Source organism: Aythya fuligula, chromosome 2 (genome assembly GCF_009819795.1).
Source record: "Aythya fuligula isolate bAytFul2 chromosome 2, bAytFul2.pri, whole genome shotgun sequence".
Classification (NCBI taxonomy): domain Eukaryota; kingdom Metazoa; phylum Chordata; class Aves; order Anseriformes; family Anatidae; genus Aythya; species Aythya fuligula.
In genome coordinates this window covers 104,861,329-104,880,004 of record NC_045560.1, presented here as the reverse complement: position 1 = coordinate 104,880,004, position 18,676 = coordinate 104,861,329, and the positions used below count along the sequence as shown (strand labels likewise).

The 18,676-nt window shown below is 45.9% G+C and overlaps 1 protein-coding gene across 1 annotated transcript; it reads left to right on the top strand.

Annotated features, from left to right (window-relative positions):
- Positions 1-6,843: 6,843 nt before the first annotated feature.
- TUBB6 (tubulin beta 6 class V) lies at positions 6,844-14,746 on the top strand. The gene is made up of 4 exons (XM_032180588.1): positions 6,844-6,955; positions 7,247-7,355; positions 8,458-8,568; positions 13,103-14,746. Exons 1-4 carry the CDS (start codon positions 6,899-6,901, stop codon positions 14,164-14,166), a joined length of 1,341 nt encoding a protein of 446 aa, XP_032036479.1. The 5' UTR covers positions 6,844-6,898; the 3' UTR covers positions 14,167-14,746.
- The last annotated feature ends 3,930 nt before the right edge of the window (positions 14,747-18,676 follow it).

Genomic DNA, 18,676 nt, shown 5'->3' with positions numbered 1-18,676 from the left:
AGCCAGCAGCGGCACGCTGGCCGGGTTCGGACACGTGTGACAGATGAACGGGACCCGTCTCAGTGAGTGAAGGGTGGCAGCCAGGAGCCTCTCACCACCCAAGAGAGAGGCTAAGGCAGAAAGCTGTGACTCACCTGCGAAACCCGGGGCCCGACTGGAGCAATATATAATTGATTTTTAACTGTGAAATTGTTCTTATAAAATTAGTGCTTCTCACAGTGAGGTGAATCACTTGGCTTGAAAAGCTCCCCATTTCGGCTCACACACACACCGTGCTTAGTAAGTATTAAATAACTGGCAGCCTATGCAGGACTCCAATGCTTTCTCTTAGAGGTCTATTACTTTTTTTTTCTCAGAGAATAAAACCATGAGAAGTCATTCTGTGTAATGCCCCCCACACCCCCCCTTTCTCCCCTTCCCTCCCACACATGGCAGTACAAATCTCTGCTGTCAAGTGTTGCAAGGTGTTTTAGTCAAGAGCCTTCAGGATACTGAGCTGGATCGGATATTATCCCATACAAGTGCTCTTCTGCTTTAATAATAAAGAAGAAAAAAGGTCTGGAACAGATGCATTGGTTGTGCTTGGATCTGACTGGCATAATGCTAATGGCACAGTGCTAAAGCTTCGAAAATGTGATGAACAGGTGAAGCTTTTTGGTTGTACAAAAATCTTGTTGTATAAAAACTAAAACCTTCGCCTTACACAAAGCTACAATGGCTATTAGGAAGTTAGTCCCTGTTTCCCAAAATAGAGGAATTTGGGGGCACCAAGTTAAGGCATTGACTTCACCACAGAACGAAGTACTTCATGGGAGCGAATTCAGCTGTGTGGCCATTACCTGTGGTAATGCCACAGGACGTAATACACGCTTCACAAGGACTATTGAATGTGATGGTCTGGATCCAGTCTTTGGTTCAATAAATCCTTAATCACTGACTGCCAGGATGCAGAAGGGCATTTTGGGGGAAGTGTTGTCATACTCCTTCCCTCGTGCCCTTTACTGGCTACTGTCAGAGATGTAATAGACCAGCTGGGTCTTCCATGTCATCAAGATCAGTTGCTGTTGGTGTACTCAGCAAGATCATGCTTTTTCTCTTGATAATCTTCAGTGTGACTTCTGGTTTGAAGACCATTTTGTCCTCATTCTGGTGTCCCCCACTCAAAACACCAGGACTTTACTGATAAGCTCCGCATTGTATCTGTTCAGACCCTGACTGAGCTCCAAAAGCAAGTCAGCAGTATCTCAGATTCATCGTCCTCTTGCAGCTGCACCACTCACTCACTGTGTGTTACAGATAACGGAGAGCACACATTCCAGATAAAATGTGTTTTCGCTCTGTTCTTCGAAGAATTCAGCTCCCCCAAGTCTCCGATATGCAGAGAGGCTGCAGAGTTGAATGTAGTTAAATTCCTGACTTGATTTTGTATTCCCACACTTTTTTGGTTGTGGCTGTAAGTAAACATTAAGCTAGATCATTTACCAGCTTCGTCAAACACAAAGCCTGTTCTCTGCATCTGTTTGTTTATGTAGCTAAGTGACCTATTAAAATGGAAGTTAAAACAGCCACACCAAACATGCATTCTGCCTGACATAACAGGCAGGTACATGCCTCTCTCCTCTACAGCTGCTACAGCTGTTGCATAAAAAAATCACCACGACCAACCCTGCGAAAAGTCATGGGTGAGTTATTGCTGGTATTGAGGCTAAATGCAGGGAGAAACAAAGGGCTGAAATAAAATCCTTGTTTCCAAAGGACAAAAAAAATGTGTTACAAATGAAAAGCCAGTAAGGCTTCCAGTGTGTGAAAGTGAAAAGGCAACTGAATTCAAACATGTTAATATTCATGGGTAGACTTTTAGCATTGTTTTTTTTTTGTTTGTTTGTTTGTTTTTCATTCGACTTGTCAAACAGTGAGAAAAGGATGTGAGAAGGTAGCTAGAAACACCTTCTGATGGGATGGTGGAGTTCTCCAAGTGTTGCTTCAAGCTCTCACAGGCATTGCACCCATAAACATATCTAACCCTGACCTGATGTAGTAACCTTTGCCGTAGCATCCCAAGGCTCAGACCAAAAACAAGAGCATTACCTCCACTGGCAGCTGCAGTTATACAGCAGATAGGTGAACAGCATTAAAACAAACTCCCAAGGATGTTTGAGCATAGGTGGCAATTAGTGACACTGCAGCTTCCACAGCAACGAGCCTAACATGGGAACAAAACAGGAAACTCTTTGAGGGCTAAATGAAATGTGGTGGCTTTTCTAGGCAAGACAGGAATAGCAAAAACTCCAAAACACCTATGATAAATGTGTATGCCGGCTCCGGCCTTATTTGACTGTATGCTTCTGGGTATTGAAAGACCATGCCGTCAGGTTCTGGGGCTGATTCTGGGCTCTTCTGCAGCTGCACTATCTCTGGGACTCATGTGCCTCTGTCTGATTTTGTCACAATATGTTGACAGATTGAAAATGTGGTCATGGCGATACATGGGCACACACTTGCACAGAGCATGACTTCCCACTTTCTGTTTCCTTGGGAAGCCAGGCAAAACAAAAACACACACACGCACACATACACACAAGCCTAATCATTTAAAGATTTTTTTCTTTATTTTTAACCTACATGAAAACTACAGAGGCTACGCTCACCCCGAGACCTTTCTCCTCAAGGCAAGTATCGTGTAAGTAGCATTTACCAGCCTACTAAGAGCTGTCAGAATGAATCTAGTCTATGGATTATATTTACTGCTTTGGTCATTAATGTAAGTGCTAACAGGCTTTATAAACCTGCAGGGACCCTTGCTGATACTCCTACATATGGAAACAGAGCACATTATCCTTCTGAAAAAGGGAGTAGTAACTATCATGTTAACGGTTCTGCTATGACACGAATTTTTCTCTAGTCCTTAAAAACTCCTCCAGTAAATAGAAATAGTCCTAGCAACAACCCTGATATAAACACAAATGTGTTTCCTGAAAAGCAGGAAGCAGCTAACAATCATATCATATGACCCGCTAAATACAGAAGAACTTTGCTGGGGTTTTTCCAGGACATTAAAGCACATTTCCACGTGACCTTGTGGGAGATGACGACTGCCTGGTCTGCTATTACTGGAAAATCCTTCTTCTCTGTAACAGAGGTGCTTTACACACTTTATCCTGCTTTATGAAATTATAACCATAGAATCATAGACTCATTTAGGTTGGAAAACACCCTTAGGATCATCAAATCCAACCATCAACCTAACACTGCCACCAAACTGTGTCCCTACGCGCCGCGTCCACACTCATCACCTTGTAGAGCTCCATTTCTATCTTCGCCTTGTGAAAGGCGTAAGCTGAGGACACTCAAGGGTCTGCAGCTCCATACAACCCCACATTTTGTCTGGACCATGAAGGCATGTAGCTCTTTTTCTGAAAGCTGGATCTCCCACACAAGCAATGCAAGTATTTCATTTGCTGTTACTCTGTGATACCGCTGCTAGGACCGACTGCCAAGATCCTTGTCAGCACTGACTACCGGGTGTAAGGAACCACCTGGGCTCTCTCTGCCCGTCACACTGGAGCAACAAAGAACTGTCCAGTGGAAATGAACTGCTCTAGGCTTACACCAGCCTCAGACTAATCTCAAACTAATCCAGACTTGGCCTATCAGCCAGATATTCCTTAATCCACATCCTTTCTGTCATAAAACACATCCACAAGTAAGCCGTGGCAGTTAAGCTCACAGTAGGATTTCGAAACACCTAAGTGCCTTTAAAAATCCTGGACCAAGCCTACAAAGACTTAAAGAGAATGCAGGCTTTTGAAGATGCATGTTATAAATGGCAACTTCGTCTCCTAAGTCAGCTGAACTGCTAAGTAAACACCAGCTCGGATGAAAAGGATTCAAAGGGACATTTACATTCAGTGACCAAGAAATGGGTGTTGCTTCTTTTCAGATCACTAGCAATAAAACACAGGGAAGCTGCAGGTTGGTTCAGGCCTGACTGAATATGAGAACGTATTTAAATCGTTTTAAAATGTGTTAAAGTGAGATGCAAATACTCTGGGTAAACTTGCTCGCCGCTGACAATTCCACAGTCTGACGTTCATTTCACTTGGTTGCTTTGTATGCGTGGGAACCTGGCTGAAGCTTTGGCCTCTGAAGGACATTGGACCAACTGCAGATGAACCTTCTGAAGAAGACAGCCACTTGCTGGTACATACAGCTTTTCAGGACACGTGTGGACTAAAGGCTCTACTGCAGTAGTCTTACTGCTTCTTTTACCCCTTCACTGGCCTACATAAGTCTATTTTTTTCTCCCTGTTTTCAATCTAAAACTACAATTTTTATTCAGAAGGCTGCTGTCGGGTTCTGGGATTAAAGGCTTATCTCCAGGAACAATGGCAGGTGGGGGAACCCCAATAACATACCCATGGAAAAGGAGCCTTGGCCCCGACTCCTCCCAGAGAGGGATCAGCCCATGGGCCGGGTGTGACACCCGTCACCCTGAGTCAATGGGAGAGGCTCGCTGTGCTCCTGGGCCTTGCTGCCTGGGGGTATGGGACTCAGTAGGGAATGCAGGGGAGCAGAGTCTGTGGGGTCATACAAGGCTTACCAGGGAATGCTTAGAGGAGGAGTCAGAGGTAGCGAAATGAGGGGCTGGAGGGGAAGGTTTGGTGAGTAACAAGCATGGAAAAATAAAAGGATTAGGGGTTAAAATGGACCCACTGGGTGTAAAAAGTCTTGTCTGGCTATGCCCTGTACTCATCACCTCAGCCTGGCTTGTCTCATTAAACTCTATTTTAATTCTTTTCCTGGGCGAGGGGACCCTCCATTCCCCGTGTGTGCATATGTGGTGTCAGCAATTGGAGTAGGGGCCACCGGACACAGGGGCTTTTGTGTCTGTGCAGCCAGCACCTGAAGAGACCGGAGTGCATGCACATTGTATGGGCCTGTCTGTCAGTGCGTTCACCAGTAAAAATCAAGCCAGGCTGTGCTGGAGAGCAACGTAAGAAGCTTTTCTGTTCATGCCAATCGGTGTGGCTGGACATGTGTGTGTATAGGTGTGGGATGTGTGTGTGTGCCCATTGGGAACACACACTCAGTCTCTCCACTAGCTGAATTTGCGCTAGTGGCATCGAGCTGTGGCAGCTGCACCTCTATCCAGCTAGCAAATTTGGCAACCCTAACAACTACCTTTTGGTTTTATGTCGCTATACCACTTAAAGTAGCAGATTCTTGAACTATGCCTGTGGCTCTTTTGTGCCATGAGAGTAAACCTATGTTAAAAATCCTAATTCCAGTGTTGTAATGGTTGTAGGAATGATCTGACATCCTGCCATCAGAATGCAGGATAGCTTGCCACCGAGAAGCCTAATGCTGCTCTTGCACACAGGGTCTGAAGTTGAAAGTCCTTATTCACACAGGTCTTCCACAGGTAAATTTCATAGCTGATAGCTGTGCCTGATTAACAGAAGAGGTATTAATCTGTCCTTGATTGAGATTAGTAAGAAGCAAAGCCCAGATGACAGACATACTGGATTGGTGGAGAGAGCAATCCAGAGACTGACTTTTGGAAGTGGCATACTGGCAGAAATGATCCTAACAAGATACAATGCTCTGATGGCAAGTATGAGACACGACGGTGTATTAAAAGATCCGCAAAGCATGGGGAAAGCCAGGCCTGAAGGCATATTCAAGGACATATAGACTCAAGCAGAGCCCAAGATGACCTCAATAATCAGGCTACTGAGCAAATGACTTGCTCATGGATCTCTTCCAAAAATGCAGATCACAGACAGAAGGACATTTATTTGAGTCCTTCTGCAGAGAAAAAAAGCACATAGTATCCAATCCTGTGGTGCTGACTGCTTGCGAGGCAAACGCGCTGATCCTCCAGCTGCTTCACGGATGTCAGAAAGGCATTTGACTCAGTCTAGCGTGGTGTTTGTGGGCTGCTCGGAGGTCATCTGCAAGAAACTGCTAGCTCCGCTGAAAAACATTTAGGGAAAAGCAAGTTTGGTGCCCAGAGCGCATGGTCTAGCTGATAGCGGTCATGTCACAGCAGCATAGGGGCAGGTAGAAAAGAGGAGGCCTGCCAGATGTACAAATCTTGGTACAGATTTGGGGTTATTTAGGGGTCATATATTAACCTATTGGACTTATTTTAACTGTGTTCAGACTGGAGGGGGAGCACCCAAGATTTTTGTCCTGGAGGATTCCAGCTGGGTCACCTTCAGCCTAACGTGTTTCTTTAATGCTTAAAACATAACGCTTAAAACTAATTCTTTTAAAACACGAGTGAGGTTCTGCAACTGTGGCCTCGGGGCTGGTCTTGCACAAGCAGAGGGCTGTGTTCAGGCAGTAGGGATGTGCAGGGACAGACGAATGCCTCCTACCAGGGCTATGTATCAGGACAGGCTATCTAAGGGCCACTGGAAGTGGCTTTCCACCGAAGAGTCACAGGGATATTAAATCATGAAACAGGGATCCATAAAGGGATCTTAAAGGATCCCTAAGGGGATTTTAAGATCCCTAAAGGGGACACAGCAGTTCTGGGAACTCGTTTCCCGTCTGGAGGAGGCAGAAAGCCTCCCTTTTCCTTAAAAATCGAGCTGCCCAAGCCATGCATCTTGCAGGGCATGCTCCTGCGGCCACACGAGCTTTTTGGGAGGTTGCTCCACAAAAATCGCCTCAGCGGGGGCCGAGCCATGGCCGGGACGGGGGCGGCCGTTGGGCGGCCGTTAGGCAGCCGTTGGGCGGCCGTTGGGCGGGCGGAGGGGTGCGGAGAGGGGGGGTCCGCGCCGCCTCGGAGCCCATAAAGCGCCGCCTGCGGGGGGGCAGAGCCGGGCAGGGCAGGGCAGGGCTGGGCGAGGCTGAGGCGATCGTGCCGGGGCTGGGGGCGGCCGTCGCCATGAGGGAGATCGTGCACATCCAGGCGGGCCAGTGCGGCAACCAGATCGGGACCAAGGTGAGCCGGGGGGCGGTGGGGGGGGGGGCTGCCGCCGCTTCTGCTGAGGGAGCCGCGGCTGAGAGGAGCCCTGCTGGGCATAAAAGGCGTCGGGAAGCGCCTCAAGGCAACTTTTTATGTTTTTTGTTTAAAATATTTGCCTTCAGCGCGGAGGAGGGGGGCCGAGCAGCCCCCTCCCGGCGGCGGGATGGCGGGGAGGGCAGGGGCCGTGGGGCACGCCAGGAATCCGGCAGCTGCCCGGCCGCCGCCCCCAGCGCTGAGCCTCCCCTCCTGCTCCTTCTCCTCCCCTAGTTTTGGGAAGTGATCAGCGATGAGCACGGCATCGACCCAGCCGGAGGCTACGTGGGTGACTCAGCGCTGCAGCTGGAGCGGATCAACGTCTACTACAATGAATCATCCTGTGAGTGCGGGGCGGGGAGCCTGCGGGAAGGGACGCGGAAAGTTGGGAGAGAAGCAGAAAGTTGGGAGAGAACCACTCTAAGTGGGACTGCACCACACAGCTGGCTTCCCTCCTTGCTTGCCATCAGCCCCCCAGCACCTGCCAGCATCTCCCCAAGTGGGGAGATGTAGCACGAGGGGATGTCCCAGTGTGGGCACGGCCACAGGGTCTGGAGGTGGAAGTTTGTTTGTGCTGGGTGTTTGTTCTTTTAGCATGTGATTAATTCTTCAGATGTGTCATATCGGTTGTCCCAAATGAAGCTGTTGGTTATACGAGCCCGCATCTGCAGTACGCTGATTTCAGGATGGAGAAGGTTTGGGCCGTAGCTAATGGCGATTCATTAATAAGTTGCTGAAAGTGCCCAAATCCTGTGAGGCAGTCTGGTGTTGGGAGTAAACTGGGGACCAGGAGTCCTTTCAGCTCTTGAGAAGAACCCAAGAGTGCAAGCATTTCAGCTTAGGTTAATGTATGTTATTAACCTTGGTTTCCTTGAACAACTTCAACTATTTTGGTTGCCCAGAGAAGCTGTGGATGCCCCATCCCTGGAGGTGTTCAAGGCCAGGCTGGATGGGGTCCTGGGCAACCTGATCTAGTGGGTAGTATCCCTGCCCGTGGCAGGGGTCTGGAATTGGGTGATCTTTAAGGCCCCTTTTAACACAAAATTCTAGATTTTTTTTTCTTTGTGGTGAGATGCTAATCTGCTATACTAAGTAGTGCTTTCATTGGAGGTGGTTCCTTCAAGCATCAAGCTTGTGAAATGTTTTAGGAACATTTGGACATAAACCCTCCACTCACCCCAGGATACACAGGAAAAAAAGAGCTTACAAAATGTCATGTACCGTTGACATCTGATGTCAAGTCTGTTAAGTGGAATTGATTTCTTCCTGTGATGCTGAGATATTTTTTTATTTTCTTTTACCACCATGACTTCCTGTTTAGGAAATATGTATGTGCAATTTATCTTAGATTAATAATATGCAATATAACATCTTTGTATGTAAAGAGCTGTAAGTGTTTTATTATTTTTTTAACATTAAGGATATATTTATTTTTTGGTTTGCAGCCCAGAAATTTGTACCAAGAGCAGTCTTAGTGGACTTGGAGCCGGGGACCATGGATAGTGTGAGATCTGGTCCTTTTGGTCAGCTCTTTCGGCCTGATAACTTCATCTTTGGTATGTAGATGTCACTTAAAAAAAAAAAAAAAAAATCCAACAGGTGTTCAATTACAGAATGAATGGTCCAAAAGCATTTAAACTATGTTGCCTCCTCCCTATTCCCAAGTGATTGTTAGTACTCACAAACCTTAATAGCTTAACAAAGCAGTTCCAATTATCTAAGTCAGCCAAAAGATTCCATTAACTGAAAGAGTCGTTCTTCTGTTAATTGACCCTTCAATTAGGAAATGACTGAAAGTTTCCTATGATACTTGGATAGTGTACACTTGCTTTCAACACATGTGAACTCTACAGAAATCCTGAGACTACTTATTTACAACAAAGTGCATGGAAATTCCGCAGAAAATGTAAAGGGGGAAAGAAAAACCCTCAACCACAAACCAACCAGGCTGTTCTTGACTTGAATTGATGTTAAGTGCTTGATGTGAAATTGTTTAAAGGCTGTGTAGTTTAACTTCTTCAGCAGAGTCTTACAGTACAGCATAGTAAACAGAAGAAGACCAACTCTAATATGAAAAATACTTATATATGGCTGGTTATTAGGTTATTTCCCAACATAATGAGGAACAGCCTGAGAGCATGTGAGGAACTTCAGGTTTTGCAGTGTTCTTGGGCAGGGTGGTTCTGGCCTTGGCTGTTTTACTTTGCACTTCTGTAGTACTTTCTGCTGAAGCTTAAAAGTGCGCATTACCATGATTCAGCTTCATAGCATGCTTGTGAAGTACAGAAGCATTATCGGTTCCTTTGCACTAAAGAAGAAGCAGCGTGTGAAAGTCCAGTGATCCACTTGCTCAAACAGGAAGTCTGAATGAAAGCCACCATGAGAACTCTCATGTCCTTCTGGTTTCCAAGTCTGTACTAGCCACAAAACACATTTCCTCCTGCCAAGGCAAGCTTAGGTTGCAAGTTAGTTCGGTATATTGTGTTAACATGAAGAAGGAACAATGCCAGGGACAGACAGAGAAAAGATAAATATTATTTGGGTGGTATGAAACACTGCAGACCAGACTGTCCCTGTTGAGGTAGGGAATAGGAAGCCATAGCGAGTCTTTAAGTCTTTAACTTCAAACTTTTAATGCTGTCCCTCTTCTTCTCCCATATACTTCATGGCAGTGTTTTTGAAGGCAACTTACAATGGAATTTTAAGTTACAATATTTAGAAGTAAGCCCAGGATAAAAATCCATAGGCAGCTGTACAAAATGTTTTTATATTCAGGCTTCTGCTTTTACTCCCTTTCTCTTGCGTGGACCACAGCAGCCCCTTGAAAGTGAAATCAGTTGACCTTTGGAAATACCTGAGCTGGAACTTCACCGTTTGGCATGTCACCAGTAATGCCAGAGTAAAATCAATTCAGTGTCTTCAGTACAATGCAGCAGTTCAGTTCACTGCGCTCCCTTCCTGCCGAGCTAACAATGAACCAACAGCATGTGATGGATTTGGATCTGACGGAGGCCCCTGCCAGCATCAGGCACTGTCCTCCCAACCTGCTGAATAATGCAGAATGGCTGCCTGAGTGCTGAAGTAATGATCTTCTGTGTCAAAAGCCAACAAAGCATTTTGTTTTCTCTTTTAAAAATCCAGCCTGGCTAACAGAGGATTTTGTGACAGAAGCTGGCTGTTCCCTACTTGCTGTGTCACAGGCCATTAGGGCTCATTCTGATGGAGATGTTTGCAGCCCCTGCTTGTATAAACACATCTGTGTGCACATCTCTATAGTGAGTAGCTCTGGACCATCAATCAGAACTTCGTTCAGGTATACTGGGTACCTAGTCACACGCTCCAGATACAAGAATTTTAGCCAGGACCAGCAGGAGATTGAGGTAGATGGAGACATTCCTCGTGCTGTAATGTTTGTGTTGATGGGATACTGGTCCAAAAGTTAAAGACACAGGTGGAACGAGCCTGCTGCAGGAGAGCAGCAGATCTCCTGGCCCCCTAATGGCATGGGGTTGCTCACCAGGACCCACTGTGAGCAGTCTGATATAGCTTTTTTTTCTTTTTTTTTCTTTTTTTCCTTTTATGGGCTTTTAAGCAGTAGTATGCAAGCCACCAGTCTCTTTTCCCATTATTTCAAGCAGTGGAGAGTGGAAAAGAGAGAAAGAAGACTGCAGGAAATAGTTGCTATTCTGGAGATTAAAAAGTAAATAGTCTTTTAAACAAATAGCTTCTGTGTGTGTGCAGCTCAGCCTGAGCATATGTAATAGTTCCACAATTCACTGGAGGAAAGAAATAGTGGTGGGAAGATTTGGGGGTACCAACAGCACAGATCAGTTGTGGGGTTACTTGTAGACTTCCTTTCCATCTCAGAAAATGCACAGTTAGAAGGGGCAGGATGTTAGAGGCTGGCTCCATACGATACGGAGCTTCCGGGACTGGTGAGAGATCTGCCAAGTCCTGATTTTTGTGGATACACGCTTGTTTTCCATGCTTAGATTTAGTGTAGGTGGAGTTTGATGATTTTATGTGTTTGCCTAAGATTTTTCAGAGGTTCAGTGGGTATCTGATAGTGGGAGGCATTCAGTGGGGTTTCACAGTCACGGTCAAGACTTCCAGGTGTATGGCAGCCTTGTCGTACCCATGGCACCTCCACACTGCGTGGTGTTATAATGGATAAGAAATCTGGAGCTTCCAGGGATTATGGTACGTTTCTGGTGGTGGTTTTATGGTGCTATAGAGCCAGGGATTCTGCCCAGCAGGAAATCTTCCAGGGAAATGAGATCCTAGGCTGAGTAAGTAGGTGGAGTGGGATGTTATCGCAGGGGCAGCTGATAGTTACAGGGTGGAGGGAAACAATTAGGATTGGTGAAGGCAGCCTCCGCTACAGTTAAACTGTGAGTTAAATGCAAAGGTGCTGCTAGTGCAACAGGGAGAGGTGGCAGCGATCCTGTGGGCCTCCAGGAGTCTGTGTGACTTGGATTCTGAGGGAGTCTGATGCAGTGGGTAGCCTGAAGGAGAACAGGTCCACCTCTGGGTTAACTGTTTTACCTCCTAACTTACTCTGCAAGCTAAGAAAAAGCAAGTAAAATCAGTCTCTGATTATTATTTTTTTTCCATGAACATATATTTTCCACATTTTCAAGAGTAATTACCATTCTTTTCTTTCCTCATTCTTTGTTCCTATTCTCCATTCTCTCCTATTCTCTCCTTATCTTCCTGCCTACTGGAGGAGGATGATACAGTGCTTGCACAAGGGACAGTCTGCAAAATACAGTTCTAAGCTCAGAATTTGGCCTTGATAAAATCCTTCTGCATCTTAGAGCAATGTCTTGTTAACATGCAGCCTGATGTGTTATGTGGATCCCTGTCTGTAGTAGGCGACCTGCTCAAGCACACCGCAGGTCGTTGCAAGCATATTTAATTGTGGAAGGATATTACTTTGCTTTGCCCAGCTGGACAGGAAGAGCTGAGCTTCCTAGAGTCAAAGTGAGAAAAATACAGCAGCGTGTAGAACAATGCATCAACTAACGCAATACATCATGAGGAAACCAAGCATCTCTGCAGTGAAAATAAAGCATATCATATCTGAACAATGCCCCAGCAGGCAGTTTCCCAAGTTTGTATGTTCTGCATCAACACACACACACTGGAAATTGAGACATGGTAGTAGGAAGGAAGGGAGGGCTTGGAGAACAATGCGGGAGTCGACAGCCCTGTACCTGGTTCTGAAACTATCGCTCCTTTTGATGGCCTCTCACAATAGCACTGCTGGCTGTGTTTGGTGGCACAACGAGTGTATGTAGTGGTCACTGGGAGGAATGGGAATATTAAAGGAAAATGGAAGCTGGGGGAGAAAATCAAGGGCTCTTGAAATGCAAATAATCCAATTTTGCAGGTTGCTTTGCAGATCCTGAAGAACAGTGAGTTTCTAGGGAAATGAGTGTAAGTTAGAAGGCGCTTAGTAACTCCCAAATTTTTGAAATAACATTTGTGAAGTTTCTGTTGATCGCTATTCTGATTCAGGCTAGGTAACTGCGAATTTAAAAAGCTGCAGTTCTTGATAGAGCAAGTTAAAAAGGCCTTCAGAAGCCCAACCTTACCCTTGAATGACAACAGTGCCTCCTGTCTGGCAGTAGCAACTCATGGGAACTGTCCAAGAACCTTTCATTTAGCAATGCATAGCTGTGATTTAGCTTTGTATACATCATGGTCCTTATAAACTGAGAGCATTTAAATGTAAACAGTCTCCTTGTGTTTATGGAATAAGCAGGATTGGGAGTGTGAGAGCTTTCAAAGCATGGAGTCACTGCCATCTTCGCAATTATGGAAAGTTAAATACCAAAAACCAGAAAGCCACCCAGAGGCATAAATGAAAACTAAGGGGGATTTGAGGCAAAAGGAGACCATCTTAAAAAGCTTGTGGATACTGCTGAAAACATTTGTAGGCAAAACTGAAGCGTCCAGTTACCTACCTGACAGATTTATAGCAGCTTTTTTTTTTTTCCAGATGTGATGTGAATCTATTTGGTGTCCAAATGCCAAACCCTACCAATAACTTCATATATAATTTTTCCCCATTGTATGTTGCTTTAGGACAAACTGGTGCAGGAAACAACTGGGCCAAAGGACACTACACAGAAGGGGCAGAGCTGGTTGATTCCGTACTTGATGTAGTAAGAAAAGAGTGTGAACACTGCGATTGCTTGCAAGGATTTCAGCTCACTCATTCCCTGGGAGGAGGGACAGGGTCTGGCATGGGAACCCTGCTCATCAGTAAGATACGAGAGGAATATCCTGACAGGATAATGAATACCTTCAGCGTCATGCCCTCCCCCAAGGTCTCTGATACCGTGGTGGAGCCTTATAACGCTACGCTCTCGGTCCACCAGCTGGTTGAAAACACAGATGAAACCTACTGCATTGACAACGAAGCTCTGTATGACATTTGCTTCCGCACGCTGAAGCTCACCACTCCGACGTACGGCGACTTAAACCACTTGGTCTCCGCTACCATGAGCGGGGTAACCACATCCCTGCGTTTCCCTGGCCAGCTCAACGCTGACCTCCGGAAGCTGGCAGTAAACATGGTCCCGTTCCCCCGCCTTCACTTCTTCATGCCAGGCTTCGCCCCGTTGACAGCCCGAGGCAGCCAGCAGTACCGCGCGCTCACCGTTCCCGAGCTCACCCAGCAGATGTTTGACGCCAAAAACATGATGGCAGCCTGTGACCCAAGGCACGGGAGATACTTGACGGTGGCTACCGTCTTCCGGGGTCCCATGTCGATGAAGGAGGTTGACGAGCAGATGCTGGCCATCCAGAACAAGAACAGCAGCTACTTCGTGGAGTGGATCCCAAACAACGTCAAGGTGGCGGTGTGTGACATTCCGCCCCGCGGCCTCAAGATGGCTTCCACGTTCATCGGCAACAGTACTGCTATCCAGGAGCTCTTCAAAAGGATCTCGGAGCAGTTTTCAGCCATGTTCAGGAGAAAGGCCTTCCTCCACTGGTTCACGGGAGAAGGAATGGATGAAATGGAATTCACGGAAGCAGAAAGCAACATGAATGATCTGGTGTCGGAGTATCAGCAGTACCAAGAGGCGACAGCAAATGATGGCGATGAAGCGTTTGAAGATGAGGAAGAAGAAATCAATGAATAAAGAAATTAGGTATGCTGTTTTCCAGGCCAAACTCTCACATCTGGATTTGTAATAATTAGGCTTATAAATCTGTATCTAGGCTTCAAAAAAAAAAAGAAAAAAGAAACATGAGTCTCAGATGCTCGTGGCGGTGCTCTTCTGAGTACATTGAGGTCACTGGGAACTGAGGACATTCAGTGTTTCTGAAAAATCAGGCTATTTCTGTTCATGGGACAAATGTAAGGCATTCGGTTAAGACTTTGGCCTAGGAGTCTGAACACAGAGTGCTAGTTTGGGATCTTTTTTTTTCCAAACAAATTCGTCTTCCATAAAGTTGTACAAGAGGAGAACTAAAATTCCGCATGAATATCTACCAAATGGAGCTGCACTATTCTCATCCAATTTTGAGTAAGAAAATCTTGTGGGTTTGAAGTATTCATTCTGTACTGAATGTACAATACTGAACTGCCAGGAACAAAAATTTACTGATAATAAAAAGAAGAAAAAGCTGTTAATGTTTCTGTACAGTAAGTATTAATGATGGCATTTGACTCCAATTCTCTAAAAACGGAATAAAGAAGATTAGTATGCTCAAGCAAAAGTGTTTTGGGCGGTCAGTGCTGTATGAATACCAAGTGAGCTGCAGGCTGGAGCTGAGCTGTGTGGCTTCATCACTTGTTGCTGGGTAATCGTGGATTACATGAATGAAATCCATCCATTCGGGGTATGGGCTTTAAGGACCCGCGGGGTGTAAACTGGCAGCTGGTTCTGGTGCCTGTCTCCACTCCACCTTGCCCCAAAGTCAGATGCTCCAGGGAAGGTGGTGGGAGAGGGGCTGCATGCTGCTGCAGCGCTGTACCCAGGTTTAGTTCACCACCCCTAGGGGTGCTGTGGACATCTCGTAACCAAAACTTGTTCAAAGCACAGGGTAGGCTGAGGTTGAAGGGCAGATAAAACTATTTATGATACTCAAAACAGCTGGCAAAATGAAAGATAAACAGCAGCTAATCTGCTTACACGGCAGCTGAACCCGAAAGGTCTCTGTCTTACCCCGCTGGCTACCGAAGGACCGTTGGGTATCCACTCTTCACGCGTGCTTTGTGCTTCTGGTCGTATCAATTAAACAGCCCTTCTCCATCAGAGAGCCTCCACCAGAACACTCTGTCTACACGGAGAGTCTTATTTAGGTCAGTTTCTAGGCAACAAAACAAGCAAACAAAGGAAAAACCCTGTGGAAATCCAAACTTCATGTGTTTCAGGAACTCTTTGCTCTTTGTCTTCTCGCCTTCTGAAGCACTTTCTAAGCAACGGTGTTGCTCAATACTTAAAAAGGCACTTTACAAGCAGAATTTCCAAGGGTCCTAAAGAGGTGATCTTTTGTTAGGGATTCAGGGAATAAGACCGTATTTTATAAAGTGCCTGAGCCGTGTAACTGTTTATCATGTAAGCAGAAGATGTCAGCTCAGTTTTGTTCCATACACAGCTGGAACGAACCAAATTTTCGTCAAGGACAAGTAGAAGCCCTAGCCCAGCTTCTTCGAGTGAGGTAGGACCAGCCATCTCTTAGCTTCTGGAACCTTGTTTCATTGTCACACAGAATTCATTACTAGGTCTCGACCATAAATTCTGGTAGTATTAATAAAATTATTTTTTTTTTAAGTTAATACTTTAAAAATGCCAGGGGTCTCAGAGATCCTGAATAACTGAGTGTTTGCTTAGTGAGCCAGCCTCTTGTTTTTCCTACATGGACTCAAGCCAGAATTCCACCCAGAACCTGTGGAAGCCAAGTTTGCAACGTCCCTGGCTCCTGGTTTGACTCAGTCATTCTTTTACACATGTTTACTTGCAACCATTGGATGAGGATTTCTAGAACGTATTGCGGCGAGGGAGGCAACTTAATGCCACCTTTAGAGGGGAAAAAAAAAAAAGGAGACAGCTCTTGCATGTGATTTTAGCAAAGAAAAAAAACAACCAAAAGCACCCTTATGACCCAGCATCCTGTACTAGGAACATCACCGGAGGACCAGCTTGCATGAGAGCAGTAAGAACCCTGGGAAGCCGGAAGGCTTCCTGTTCCTTTTTACTCAAGCAACTTTCTAATCACCTTCCTATTTTTTGACGCAAACCAGCCATCTTTTTCATTAATAGGTTTGCTGGACATTTCCTTCAGTTGCGTTTCCTTTCAAGCAAGTTTCTGCCCTTTACTTTGGAACTTCTCTTATTTTGAACTGTACCTGCTGAACCACGCCTGGCTTTGTTTGTCTTTTCCACATTCCCCACTTCTGTTTTTCAATTCCCTGCTGTTTTTCCGACCCAGTCCCCAGCAGCCTTCCTTTCTGCACGTGCTGCCTGGGCCAAGCTCCCGTAGGCTCTGGATTTTTCCCCTCCTGAGCTCATTTTTCTCCCTTTCCTCTCTTGCATTTGATCTCTGAGGATACAAATCTCTAAGGAAAGGGCGGTGACCCCTTGGGAACAGGGGCAAGGCCGGGAGAGGGCACGGGTCTAGCAGCAGGAGGACCAGGGAAGGCGGTGGCTCCCCTCGTGCTGCACAAGCCCCTGCTAGTTGAAGCAGCACTGCGCTGCGCTTGCAAACAAAAATAATCTGCCTTTATTGGCAGCCACAGCGCAGACTAAACTTGATTTTCTGGATTTAAGCTAAACCACTTGAAGCCTTGCAGTTGTAGGCTAACAGGCCTCTTTAAAGGAGCAGGATGGGCAGAGTTCAATTAGCTCTGCTATTTTTGTTTGGATTCCAAGATCCCAGCACAGTCAATTTCTGCCACTTTTGGCACAAAATACGAAAACTTAGTGAGGTGAGGCTACACAAATCAGGCTGATGCTCTGAAAACGGGGCAAAGGAACTTGCATCTCCCTAACAGTATCAGAGGCTTACTAATTGCACGCCGCAATTAGAGTGAAGTATAAGCACTACACAGACAGCACAAACAGGGTGTAGGGTAACACTTCCCAGAGAGGAGAGGATTCTTTTACAGTCGGGTAAAGACTGAAAAGAATTCAGCTAGGGCATTTTTGGAGTGGCTGGGTATGGCTTGTGCCTGTTTTTTAGGGGTGGTTGGGGGCTAAACAAGGAATGAGGAAACGCAGGATGGGGACCTCTAAGTCATAACCACATTTAGTCCTCAGCACAGGCTGCACGTCGCCTATGAGAAACAAGGAAAAAAAGTTCCACTTAATGGGAAGCAGGAGGAAAAAACACATGGAATTAAATACAAGCATATTTAAAGCTTATAGATGTGAGGAAAGGGTTAACTGTTCCACCAAGAAGTCGGGCACCCAGTGCTGTAAACACCGCCTGAGCACTTTCACAGGCTGTACGAGGAGCAACAAAGGGATTATGTGACAAAAATACCCCAAACCCCGGTCTGAGATAACCGGTCTGAGATAACCAGCCTTGGAGAAGAGCGAGGCCTCGGGGAGGCATAAACAGAGGGCTGGAGCCAGCCCAAGTCCAGGCACCTGCCCTGCGCCGCCGGGAGCTCTGCTGGGCAGGGAAAGGGCAGGGATCTGCAGCACCAGGAGCAGAGTAGTAGTGGTGGGATGTGTTCGCCCAGTGATCTGCTGCAAGTCATGTATAAGTTACTGCAAATTTTCGTGGGGGTGTCTCTCTCTTTCAAGGAGTAGGGGTCTCATGACTCACGTTTAGTAAGAGCTTTGTAAATCTACCCCTCGGTCTTGTTTCCTCAGTCACAGACATCGAGTCACTTCTGTGACATAAAATAGTTTACTATAGCAGTAAGTCAGTCACTCTAAACTTCAATTCCAGTAAGGAAAGAACTGAAGTTTAGTTTTATTTGGGATGTTTGCTTGTTTAGTGTGCGTTCTGCAACAAGAAATTCGGAAGTAGCACACGGAAACATTGTTTAACGACTAAAAGAGGCGCAGTAAGTATACCCTGAATTACTCCTTACCTTGTGCCCCTTGTTCCCCTTCACTGCAAGCCAGGCAACGTCACTGATGGCAACAGCTTCATCATGAAAAAGTAAAATAATCCTGAAAGAATGATTTCCATAAACAATTTACTTCAAATAACTCAAGCAAAGAGCTAATGTCTGATCTTTCATAGGCACTTCCACCTCCCCCTTACCACCCTGCTGCTTTCCAGCATGTTGCAACGTGCAGATGGAATCAGTCACTAATTATTCCCTTACAACTGAGAGGGCAGGTTAAGCCTCGAATAATTTGTTATCCAGCGGAGGTTTCATTTCTTCTCCTTCCCTTATAAAACACAAAACAACACAGCCCACACCCATACTCCCTCTTTTTTTTTTGAGAGGGGGAGACTGCCAATTAGCTTCTCAACAGCAGAGTTCTCTAACTAGCACAGCCTCGGCATGCAGCAGGTAAACCAGAGGCAATTGCTGTGCTCAGACAACTGCACCAAACTAGGCAGAGAAAATTATTGCCCTTTGGTTCAACAAACCAATGTGACACTCAATCTGATTTAGTATCTTTGGGTTGGCTGCTGGTTTTAGTAAACTAGGATAGCAAAATTGTTCTCACAAATAAAGTT

Bases quoted from the DNA above. Each gene is read 5' to 3' on its own strand.
- TUBB6 (XM_032180588.1), top strand. From the start codon at position 6,899: ATGAGGGAGATCGTGCACATCCAGGCGGGCCAGTGCGGCAACCAGATC. The intron at 6,956-7,246 runs GTGAGCCGGGGG...CTCCTCCCCTAG, and splicing joins GCAACCAGATCGGGACCAAG to TTTTGGGAAGTGATCAGCGA. The intron at 8,569-13,102 runs GTATGTAGATGT...ATGTTGCTTTAG, and splicing joins GCCTGATAACTTCATCTTTG to GACAAACTGGTGCAGGAAAC.